This window comes from Entelurus aequoreus, linkage group LG03, assembly GCF_033978785.1.
Source record: "Entelurus aequoreus isolate RoL-2023_Sb linkage group LG03, RoL_Eaeq_v1.1, whole genome shotgun sequence".
Classification (NCBI taxonomy): Eukaryota; Metazoa; Chordata; class Actinopteri; order Syngnathiformes; family Syngnathidae; genus Entelurus; species Entelurus aequoreus.
Genome location: NC_084733.1, coordinates 58406384 through 58418879, shown reverse-complemented (window position 1 = coordinate 58418879; position 12496 = coordinate 58406384). Strand labels below are relative to the sequence as shown.

Sequence of the window (12496 nt, the reverse complement as noted above, 5' to 3'; positions counted from 1 at the left end):
GGAAAAGTTGATGTGGTGACAGTTTCTAGAGGACACTAAAGGCAGTGCCGTGATGGCACACCCTCGATGTTGTCGAGAGCCTTATACCACACCGTGATTGGTAGATTTCTTCAGCTCCGCACACAACGCTGTCAAGCACCATTCATTTCAAACTTGCGGGCCGCACTAACATTGAACTTTCATATTAAGGTGGGGGCCCCAAAATAACGTCTCGTGGGCCGCAATTGGCCCGCGGGCCGCGTGTTTGAGACCCCTGATCTAGAGGCTCTCTCTGATGCCTCCATGGTGGCCTTGATGGCCTTCCTTTTCCAGCACCTGTGATGCCAAGTAGTGTGAACACCTTGCACAGTGAGCGGCCAGCAAAGCCTCTACACCCCACTTCAATGGGCTCACAGCGTGCCTTCCAGCCTCCTCTTCGGCATTGCTCGACTAGCTCCTGGTACTTTGACCACTTCCGCTCATTTGCCTCCTCTATGCGACCCTCCCAAGGAACTGTCAGCTCTATCAGTAGCACCTGCCGTGAAGATACTGACGTAAGCAAGATGTCTGGCCTCAACGAAGTTGTTGTGACGTAGTCTGGAAACTTCAGCTGCTTGCCCAAGTCCACTCGAAGATCCCGGTCCAATGCTAAGGTGAGGAGCCCGGCTGCTGGTTTGGGCTGTGACTGTGGCTGCTCTCCAGCCCTGACAAAGGCAATTCTCCTCTTGCCAGGTTGTTGCTTGCTGTTGTTGTTTTTGGCCACGGCTTTAGCTGTGGCTTCAGCAACGGTCTTCAGCACTTGGTCGTGCCGCCAGCGGTAGCGGCCCTACCCCAGAGCTCTAGAGCAGCTGCTTAGGATGTGCTCCAGCGAGCCTTTCCTGGAGCACAGCACACAGGCTGGAGAGTCATTCATGCCCCAGAGATGGAGAGTGGCTGGGCTGGGTAGGACGTTGTAGGCAGCTTGAACCATGAACTTAATGCGCTGTAGTTCAGCCAGCCTGATCTCAGACCAGGTCAACCTCCTCTCCAGTGCACCCTCCCACCTTGTCCATGCTCCCTGCTGCTGCATACCCACCATCCTGCTGGTTCGTTCCTCCTCAACCTCTTCAGGACTAACTGGCGTTTGTCCTTACCACGTACGTGCCTTCTCATAGCGAGGTTGAGGGAAGGCACCCAGCCCAGCACGGCCTATTGCCACCGTGCTCACCAGAGCCCTATGTCTCAGCCAAAACTCAGCTACCTTCAGGCTTTTCTGAGCCCTCCACTTCCTGCCAGTTCGCACCACGATGCCCGCTGATGCCACTTTAGAGTATTTGGAGTCACGATAGAGCAAAGCCTCTCGAGTGCGAGAGACCCTGAACTCCTCATCCAGGCTACTGAAAGGGAGCTGGAGCTTGTTTGTCTTCCCATACAGTGCTGTGCTGCACAGGCTGCGTGGGAAGCAGCCTGTGCAGCTAAGCCCATCCATCAGCGATGGTAGCTGCTGATCTTCCTCTCCAGAGCCTCCACTGTTAACAGAAGAACCTCATACAACAACAGAGGCCAGAGTACACGGGTTAAGACGCCATGCAGGTAAATACACAGGTAAGCCAGACTTGTCTACAGCCGATAACCACGTCTCCAGTTCCTTGATGGTCGTTTGGATGGCTGCAGTATCCCTGAGACTACAGTCGAAGACCTTGCCCAGGCTCTTGACCGGTTTCTTGGTGATAGATGGGATGGCTGTGCCATCCACGAAGAACATTAGTAAAAAAATGATTTCTAGCAAAACTGGTCATTTTCTGCAGTACAATCCAGACCAAAAGCAACTTTGTTATATCAACAGCAGCCGCTCGCTCTTTCTCACTTGCGCCAACACATGCACATATGGCACTTAGCCAGTGATGCGTTTACAGCCACACAAAAATTCGGACAACTCCAACACCACACATAAAGTGTAATTCCAGGTCGTTACACTATGATTTACCAATCAAATGTGTGCTTATTCTAGTGTCATTTATTAGGCATCTTAATTTATAAATATTAATCATGAAATGCTGTTAGTATATTAAATAAATACTAATAAAAATATATTTTTTACAAACAGGAAGTTGCAGGAATGTACATATGATCCCCTGCTTACATCTCATTGTGCAACATGTGAATGTTTTAATGGGAACTAAATGCAATGTCTGAAAGGGGTACACATTATTTCCAAAGCAGGACCTCCACCCAGACAAACAATACAAGTACACAGTTCATGAAAAACAATATTTTTTGTTATTGTCATTGTAAGTGGGCCTAAACACTTATATTAGAAAATAATCTCATGGAAATGACTGCTGTCATTTGAATATAATAATAAGAGAATGTTGTCTGTCTATCTGTGTTGGCCCTGCGATGAAGTGGGGACTTGTCCAGGGTGTACCCCGCCCGAATGCAGCTGAGATAGGCTCATGCATCTCCCGCGACCCCAAAAGGAACAAGCGGTAGAAAATGGATGGATGGATGGAGATTTAACTTGTTATTTAGTCAGGTTTGGGACAGGTATGCTGCTGGTGTAGCCACAGTGTGCACGTCTGATGTTGCTCACATGGGTTCCACTAAATGCTCAGGGAGTTTTTGCGTTTGCTCACACATGAAAAATTAGAGGGAACATTGATCCTGACACACCTGGGATTCCACCTTTCTGGACCGAGGTGTCAATGTAGGCATTCTTGAGGAGGAAGTCTGTCAACCTTCTGGAAAGGATGCTGAAGAAGATCTTTCCCTCAACGCTAAGGAGCGAGATGGTCCTGAACTGCTCCAGCTTGGTGGAATTCTTTTCTTTAGGTACCAAACACCCTCAGCCTGCCTCCACTGGTCTGCAACAGTTCCTCTGTGCCAAATCACACGCAGGATCCTCCAAAGGATTCTAAGGAGTTCCGGGCATCGCTTGTACACCATGTAGGGTACTCCACTGGGTCTTGGAGCTGAACTGGCTCTGGCTGAACTAACAACCTCCTGGATTTCCTTCCAGGTGGGCTCGCTGGTGATGAAATTGACACTGGGAGATGGTATGTCCAATAAGGCACTGAGGGGCCCTAGCTCTTTCTCTGTTTCAGGGTCGCTCAGGTTGTTTTTCAAGAAGTTGTTGACTTCTTCTTTGGAGCAAACTAGACGCCCACTGCGCTTCTGCACAGCTGTTTGAGAAATCCAAATGGATCAGCTATGAATGCAGTTCGCTTCCTGGCTTTCTCTCTCCTGCGCCTCCTGTGCCATTCAGCTCTATGCAGGGTCGTCAGTTTCTTCCTGCTTCCGGAACGCCTTCTCCTCCTCAGATGCTGCCTTGTACTGCCTTGCCAGGGACCGGAGCTCCTGCCGCAGTTGATGGATCTTTTCTGCCCTTCGGTTCATGGTGTAGTTGGAACTGATGGGCTTGTCCTCTTCCACACCGAACCTCTCTGCTCCATAAGAAACAATGATGGTGGCCATGGTCTGAAGCCGTCTGTCGACATCTCCTTTGGCTATTGATTCGATGATTCTGGCTCTGTGCTCGTCGAATTGGTGCCACACTTTGTGTTGGCTTGCAGAAGGCCACTTAAAACAAGGCTGCTTAATTACTTTGCTGGGAGATGGAGGGTTTATCACATGGAGGTTCTGGGCTCTGTGGGGTGTCTCCCGGCCGGGGTCCTACGTCGTCTCACCAGGACTCGGTCCTGTGCTCTGTGTCACTCACCTGCACCAAGCATTTCATTCGACCCTGATGGATTTTTAGGCCACGCTCGTTCTTGAGGCTCTTGCCACAGATGCATCTTAAGGGTGTCATCGTCGTTAAGCCGTTTGCTAAAGCCGTCAACGTTGGGTCCGTCCTGTTGGGGAACTCATCCTCCCCACCTCTCGGGTTCCCCTGGGGGTGATTCTCAGTAGGTCGTTCTGCAGCTTAGTTGGGTTTCTCCCTCACGGAAAATGCAGGTTGGGATGCTACCCCTTACTGCCCCGGTCACCGTCTTTCCGAGCTGTCAATTGTCTCTCCAACCGTCACCAGTCTACTCCTGGTTGCCTCCCAACCTGTTCTTGAGTGTCACTGGCTATGCCAGTCCGAAATGAATGTAAAATACATCCTCAGATACACTGGGACACATCATCAGTGATATGCCTGAGATCACCGGGGATTTTGGGTCTTTCAACATCATACACCCTCCCTCAGGTGACCCAGCCAGGGTTGATCAGACCCCAGCTTGTGTCCCAGTAGCATTGGCCCACAGTTCGTTCCTCCTGATCCAAAGCCATCTAGAGGCTCTCTCTGCTGCCTCCATGGTGGCCTTGATGGCCTTCCTTTTCCCAGCACCTGTGATGCCAAGTAGTGTGAACACCTTGCACAGTGAGTGGCCAGCAAAGCCTCTACACCCCACTTCAATGGGCTCACAGCGTGCCTTCCAGCCTCCTCTTCGGCATTGCTCGACTAGCTCCTGGTACTTTGACCGCTTACGCTCATTTGCCTCCCCTACGCGATCCTCCCAAGGAACTGTCAGCTCTATCAGTAGCACCTGCCGTGAAGATACTGAATAACATAAACAGAGTTTCCCAAAAGTCAGGACATGTAGGCAAAAAATGCATATATAGTATTAATCAATTTCAAAAAAGTAAGTCGTATTTTTTTATGTATGATGTGAATAATACATTGAAATATGTTGTTTTCAATTTATTAATTTGAATACATTTTATTTATGTTATACATTTTTGTTATCATTATTTAATTGTTATTTTTATTACATATTTAGTATATTTTATGTAATTGTGAAATGTATTTTATAAAAGTAATAAGTATGTGAAATATATGTACAGACTTTAGACCCTGCATATGTTTTCCATATTAAATAAGATTTATTTTTTTTAAAGATGTATTTAAGTAGATTATATTTATTTAAATTTGACACAGAAAAAAACATTAAAAAAGCAACCAGATATAATAATGACTAATGATCTAGGTCATGGTGGTCCACTTAAGTTGAAATAAAGGCCAAGTGGTTTACAGTAGTTGCTTAAGATATTTCACTTTTAATCCAGTTCTAAGAATTTAATCCAAAAAAGATTAAAACGTGAACCAAAGTAGCCAAAGATTGGTAAAACTACTGAAATGAGATTGATGATTTTTGGGTGCATTGTTCAAATCTGCAAAGATTGTTGGAAAAACTTCTAGGATTACAATGTCTATAAGACTCAAAAGGATAGAACTCTGATTCCAAAGTGATTATTTTTACTCTGTAAGTGTCTCATATCAATAAATTAATTGAATTACAGGCAGAAAATGTTTCCTTACTGTTGATGTACATTAAGAATGTAGTTTGCACTTGCTGCACGGCTATAAGAACATGCTGAATGCTACTGTCTTGTAGTGACATTTGAGGACATACACTGTACTAAATGCTGTATATACTGTAGTATAAAGGAAGTTGACACCTGTAATGATCAAGTCAGAAAGTAGAAGAAAACAAAAGTACTTTCAGATCGTAACCTACCTTAAGTCGCATGTCTCGAGTGTGTCTCTCCAGCTCTTTCCGCAGCTCCTCCTTGCTGAGTCTGTCCACATCCAGAACCGAATGCTTCCATTCAATCTGCTCCACACTGTGAGGGTCATGTGATATATATTGGCCAATCTTAACCTTACGAACGGTGTGCCAGTAGCCCCTGTAGGCTCCTTCAAAGTCCTGCACCAAGTCCACGAGTGTCCGGTGCTCCAGGGGCTTGAACATGAGGTCCTCCCTGCGGCTCATGCCCAGTGCGCCATAACGTCCCCCGCTGTGGACTCCCAGCACAATGTGGTAGAAGTGGTTCCCTGAGAACTGAGACTTAAAGCTGAGGGGAAAGCGCTCCACAGATGGCAGGCAGTTGGTCAGGTAACTTTGGCAATGTTGGTTAAGGAACTGTGCGCAACAAACAAAAAACATGACACATGTTGTTGTGCTGAATTGGATGAGATCCTGAGCTGAAAGTAAGACAACATGCAAAGATACATCCCCAGGATCACCGCCTCCAGGCATTTGATTGGCAGGGCTTCACGTGTCATCTCCTTGGCGATGTCCATCAGCCTGTGCAGGAAAATGAGACAAAAGTTGAGCCTTTAACAAGAACATGGCGCTATTAAACATACAATAGGAAGTTAGAGTGCGTCCGGAAAATATTCACAGCACTTTACTTTTTCCACGTTACAGCCTTATTCCAAAATAAAAAACAAATTTTTGTTCTCAAATTTCTACACACAACACCCCATAATGACAATACGAAAACGTCAATGTGAATACTTTCACAGCTTTTGCTCAAAACTTTGTTGATGCACCTTTGGCATCAATTACAGCCTCAAGTCCTTTTTAATATAATGCCACAAACTTGACACACCTATCTTTGAGCAGTTTCACCCATTCCTTTTTGCAGCACCTCTCAAGTTCCAGGATGTCATTGTACTTTGCTGCATTAATCTCTCCCATCTTTCTCTTATTTTTAATCAAGTTGTAAATAAAATAAAATAAACTTTTCACATTGCCAATTGGGATATTATTGTCTGTAGAATTTTTAGGACAAAAAAAATATTTATTTAATTTGGAATAAGACTGTAACATAACAAAATGTGGAAAAAGTGAAATGCTGGGATAACCTGGTTTCCTTGAACTAGAAGCATATTTTGCTTAGACCATCAAACACGTCATAGCGATGTTTTCCATGAGGAAGTGCTCTAAATCTGTCAGATCGGGAAGGCCTTCAGGTCATCCCACAGCTTTACAATTGGGTTCATGTCTGGGCTCCAGCTGAACCATTCTAAAACTTAAATTTTTCTCTAGTGAAGCCATTTTGTGTTGATCTGCTCTGCATGCGCTGGTCATCAAGATCAATAGACAAATAAGTCAAGTCGTACATGTACAGTGAAAGTCAGATGCTGCATATGATAACACAAATGAATATGGCATTGACAATGTTATTATTTTCTGTGACCTATTTTATTTCTAATCTATATCAATGATTTAAAAAATGTACTGTCTCTTATGTTTGCAGATGATAGCTGTCTTTTAATATCTCATCCTAATCATAATTGCTTAACGAGAGAAGAAAATTAACTGTTTAATGTTTTTTGAATGGTTTATAATGAATAAATTGTCACCATTACAAAAAAAGAACGTTATGATTTTTACTACGAAAAACCTATAATAAAGACGACGTGGAATTATACATTGATGGCATCAAAATTGGCCAAGTTTTTAGAAGTAAAATTAACATACTGAACTTGTCTGTAGCAAGATGATAAGCACAATAGGTATTTTGATTAAAGTGTATTTTATTAAAGGTTTGTGTACACTGACATATAGTTTGCTATACCCACATATAATGTATTACAATTGTAATTGGGGTGCTACTTGTCAATCATACTTGATCTTATGAATTCAAAATACATTCTTGAGAACAGTGATTTTTTTCCTCTGGTCCTTTTAAAAATACAACCCTTTGACAATATTTAGTGAGAACATATAGTATATTGTATAACTGCATTTACAATATAATAAATCATATTTGCTTACGCTGTAAGAGGACGGCTCTTCTTGATTTCAAAAAACTGTGTCCCAGTGTGATTGTACCTGTAAGTTTTAGTTAATGCAACATGAATCAGAGAATCCTGCACACACTTTATATTTCCAGTATATTTCGAGAATGACGAGAGAGGAGGGTTAAAATGTCAACACAGTCCTGTTAAATAAGTGGTTTGCAAACTTTTCTCACCAACTACCACGTCAACACTTGGCTCTCCAAGTGCTACCATAATGACTAACAACAAAATACAGTAGCGTAGTAGACATAAGTATTAATTAAAAACAAGGGAAAGGTTTTAGTAAAGTATATTTAATATATTTGGCCATTGTAACATTACACACAGTTCAAAAAGTAACACTGCAGAATATAATATTTAATAGAGTGACCCTGCTCTCTGGCCGAATGCAACTGGAATAAGCTAGAGTCCCCCCACCCCCAGCATACCACAGTGACCTAAATCATTTGAAATGCTTTTTGTTCATTGTAAATACTTGTTGTTTTTTAAGTCATATAACATGCTTAGTGTCAACATGCTAATGTCATGCGGCTATATTTCATGTGTTTGCTAATTGTATGCTAAAATGTACTCCTGTTAGTCCTGTTACTCAAATGAGGCATCTTTGGCTTAAGAACCTCGTACAAAAACAAAAAAAAGGTGTCTGACATGACACATTTTGTTTAGTTTATTATGTGTATTATCAGATTTAGAGCTGAAAACTGTTTTTCGAGAGAGTTACAAGCAAATGGAGGAAACTATGTTAACAAACTGTATTAGGTTAAAACCCCTTTATAATCATTGCTCATTCTTACTAAATGTGCAAGCAATGGCTAATTTTGATTCTGCTTATGTCGACAACCACTGATATCAGTTTGCAGAGGTGGGTAGTGCAACGCTGTACATTTACTTAGTTATATTTACTTGAGTAAATTTTTGGATATATTGTACTTGTCAAAGTAGTTTTAATGCATCATACTTGTGTATTCTTGTGAAGAAGAAACGCTGTGTTTACTTCCGATATATTGAATTTAATTTCAATCAATGTAATTATATCATCGTTATATTTATTTATTAACTATTGATTACTTGTTGCAAATACGTATTCATTTGGCTTGTTAGAGAGATTTCTTTCAGTGGCGCATGCCTTTGTTTCACTAATCCAACCTAAGCATTAATAATAATAATAATAAATGGATTAGATTTTACATAGCGCTTTTCTAGACACTTCAAGCACTTCAAAGAAAACTGAGAACCCATCATTCATTCCCTCCACATTCACACATTGATGTGGTAAGCCACATTTATAACACAGCTGCTCTGGGGTAGACTGACGAAAGCGTGGCTGCCAGTTTGCGTCTACGGCAACCCCCGACTACCACAAAACAAACATTCACATTCATACACACCAGCACTGGGAACAAGCTGGGTACAGTGTCTTGCCCAAGGACACAACGTGACTAGGATGGCTGAAGCTGGAATCGAACCAGGAACCCTTAAAGTTGCTGGCATGGCCATTCTACCATCTGTGCCATGCCGTCCCACTCGCGACGTTTGACCCCATTTCACCAATCAAATGGAACCTGGCAGTCACATGACCGCACTCATACGATACACTTTAAAAAGTGGCACGATGAGGAAAATTAACTTTAACATCATGCACTGTCATCTGTGTCAGTAAAAATGTTTACATTTAAGTCTACAAGAATTCCACTTAAATAAAGTAAACATGTTACGGTAAGTTGTTGATGAATTTTACGTTTAGCTGCACATGTGCTAACATTATCCCTGTTATAGCACCATAAGTGACTGTAAAATGTGCATATTTTACAGTAAAATGTGCATCTTTTGCTGTAGTAGTGTCTGTCTCTATCTTGCTCTTTCTCAAACAAACACACGCACATACGCACACACATACACCAGTTGAAGTGCAAGTACTTACTCAAGTAATACTTTTGATAAATACTTTTTGCTTTTACTTGAGTCATATTACTCTGGGGTGGGCAATTATTATTTTCCATGGGGCCAAAAGAGAAACAGAAAATATTGTGGAGGGCCGGGCCAAAATGCTTAACTCAATTCTGCATAAGATTAATTGTTTTTCTTTATAAAAATCAGTAAATTGCATGGTTTTGACAAGCTGGTAAGAGTATAAGTTATGGCTAAGCACTTAAAAGGTGAGGTTGCCTTACAAAAATGTCATTTATTCAATCAAATTTCTCAAAACAAAGGTTAAACAAAATGTGAATGTTTTTTAATATTTGTGACTCATATTAGTGATCATATTCAGTCAAATACACCCCAAAAGACATTTTGATTTTCGTATGCTGTTGGAAAGAGGTTGTAAAAGTTTTCTAAAAATATCACAATATTGTCTTTGTACTCCAAATATTAAGCAAGATACAATATATTATAATAATTAACTGAACTGGGATTTTGAGAAAAAGGCATCTAAAAAAATTGTTCCAGTTCACTGCGAGGCGGTGCCTTTACATGCCTACATTTGTAGTATAATTACCTCATTTGGTGTTTTTTGGGGTATTTTTCAGTGAGAGAAATCTAGTCTCTGTTGGGCTTTAACAAGTGCATCAAAGTCAGGTTGAATGTCTGAGGTGTAGATACGAAGCAAAGCTGACAGATGATCATCAGTGAGAGAGGATCTATACCTGGATTTGGTCAATTTCATCACTGAGAATGTGTGTTCACATATGTAGGTAGGTCTCATGCTCCTCCAAAAGTGTAACAAATTGCCTGTGATTCAAAGCTTGTGCCCTGACGAAGTTCACTAATTTAGTTACAACATCAATAACATGGATAATTTTTAGCGCTGACTTGCACAACACGTGTTGGTGTAGAATAAAATACCAATTTCTGATCTGCGTCAATTTCAGTCACCTTACCTTGCATACATTTCAAAGGTCCAACATTTTCCCCGTAAGATTTGGACAACCATCCATTGTCACACCAGCCAGTCTGTTCCATTTCAGTCCCTCCGTAAACACATCGCTCCCTGTTGTTGTCCCTTTCATTGACCGCATTGACCCATAATCTTGAAGTTCATTATCCCACGGACAAATACAAGTAACTGGGCTGTGTCCCGGACATCACAGTTCTCGTCTAAAGCCAAGGAGAAAAATTCTAAACTTGCCACTTCACGTTGCAGCTGAAGCTCCAGATTCCCAGCTATGTTCTTGATTCTTCTCATCACCGTTCGCCTGGACAACGGGACTTGCTTAAATGCTTCTCTTTTTTCAGGGCATATTAGTGCTGCAGAGGTCACCAAGCACTCTTTGACGAACTCCCCTCAGAAGGCCTACTTTTCTTAGCGATTTTGTGGGATATCACAAAGCTCGTATTGGTTGCTGCATCGCTAGATGTGTGAAGCTTGGTAAAAAAGCCTTGCTGCTTTTGTAGCTTAGATAGCAAAGCTTCCGCAGTAGTCAAGTTTTTGTATTTTTCCGTGTGTTTTGTCTCGTAATGCCGACTCAAAGTGTAATCCTTAAACACGGCGATCTACTTGCCGCAAACTAAACACACAGCTTTATCTACGACTTCAGTAAATAAATACTTAGCAGTCCATTTTTGTTAAAAACCCTGCATTCAGCATCTACCTTTCTTTTTTTAGCATGAGTGGACATTTTGAGGGCTAAAGACATCTTGTGACCTGCTTGTGACAACGATTCAATTACGCACACGTCTTGATTTACGTATTGTGTCATTTTGTACGTGAATAAAACAACACCTTCAAAATAAAAGCAATGCAGCTTCAGTCCATGAATGAAGTAAAACTATAAAATAGTTTATTTTGTAATTCCAAATTATCTTGAATGGGCCGGTCAGAGTCAACCAAAGGGCAGTATGTGGCCCGGGGGCCATACAATGCCCAGGTCTGCTCTAAAGCAATGAATCTTAAACTGTGGTACATGATGTGGACTCCATCTAGTGGTACGCCAAAGATCACTTGATTAAAGTATTGTTTTATTTTCCAATATTCAAACTGAGTGTAATGTTACATGGCCAAAAATATTAAATATCATTGTTAAATAAAACAATTTTTTATGAATACTGCCGCTAGCTTATTTTATTGTTGGTCATTACTTGGTACTTGGTGAAAAAAGTTTGAGAACCACTGCTCTACAGTAACAGTACTCTTACTTGAGTAAATGTTTTGGCCACTCTACCCACCTCTGTCAAATAGCCATCCAGGGGATTACAAACGATACAAGTGGGATCCAATGTAAATATTAATTTAGCTTCGGTTCCAATTATTCATTTCAAAAAAAAATTCCTGCATGTTTGACACATTTCTTGTCACATAGAACAGGGTTTCTCAAACTGTAGTACAACAAAGAATCGCTTCATAAAATATTCAATATTCAACTGTTCCAATTGTATACTTTTACAGTGGCCTTAATATTAAATATACCTACTAAATAAAACTTCTTCCTCATTTTTTATGAATATTTAGGCCTACCATATTGCTGTATTTTTATGTTGGTCATTATGGTGGTAATTGGAGAGCCAAATGTTTTCTGAGGTAATACTAAGTGAAAAAAGTTTGAGAACCACTGACATATAGATCAAGAATGACCAACAAAAAATTGTGTTAAGTATTATTTTGTTCTGAAAGGATACTGCAGTTCCCTGATGTATTTCTGTATGGCTTCCAGGCGCTGTGGTACGAGGGTTGTAGGCTGGTATGTAGGCACACTTGGTATTGGAATCTGTGAGACAGACAGAGCATATGCACAGTGGTAATCATTCTTTACTCCTTGCAATTGTTGCCTTCAGTAGTTTTCTTTACTGAGGAAAAATTACTGTAATAATATTGTATTGTATTGTCTTTTCTTTCTTATTACAAAACTGCATTCATCAAACCATGTGAAGTTGTTCTTAACCAAATAGATATGTTTGTCTGTGAAAAGCTACACAACTTTTTTGATGGCAAATAAATGTCATATTCTTTAATGACCAAGTCTGAAG

General features: G+C 41.3%; 1 protein-coding gene across 4 annotated transcripts in view; it reads right to left on the bottom strand.

Moving 5' to 3' along the window:
* Positions 1 to 12496, bottom strand: part of vash1 (vasohibin 1) — a 47512-nt gene that overhangs the window by 15746 nt on the left and 19270 nt on the right. For 3 of the 4 annotated variants that reach the window (XM_062042303.1, XM_062042300.1, XM_062042302.1), the window contains exons 2-5: positions 12149 to 12237; positions 7509 to 7565; positions 5955 to 6029; positions 5460 to 5841 (exon numbers count right to left, since the gene is read on the bottom strand). In XM_062042303.1, coding sequence (XP_061898287.1) covers positions 5460 to 5841; positions 5955 to 6029; positions 7509 to 7565; positions 12149 to 12237 — 603 coding nt within the window. Of the gene's footprint in view, positions 1 to 2138; positions 4502 to 5459; positions 5842 to 5954; positions 6030 to 7508; positions 7566 to 12148; positions 12238 to 12496 lie in introns of those variants that run through there. The other variant, XM_062042304.1, reaches the window with a different exon arrangement.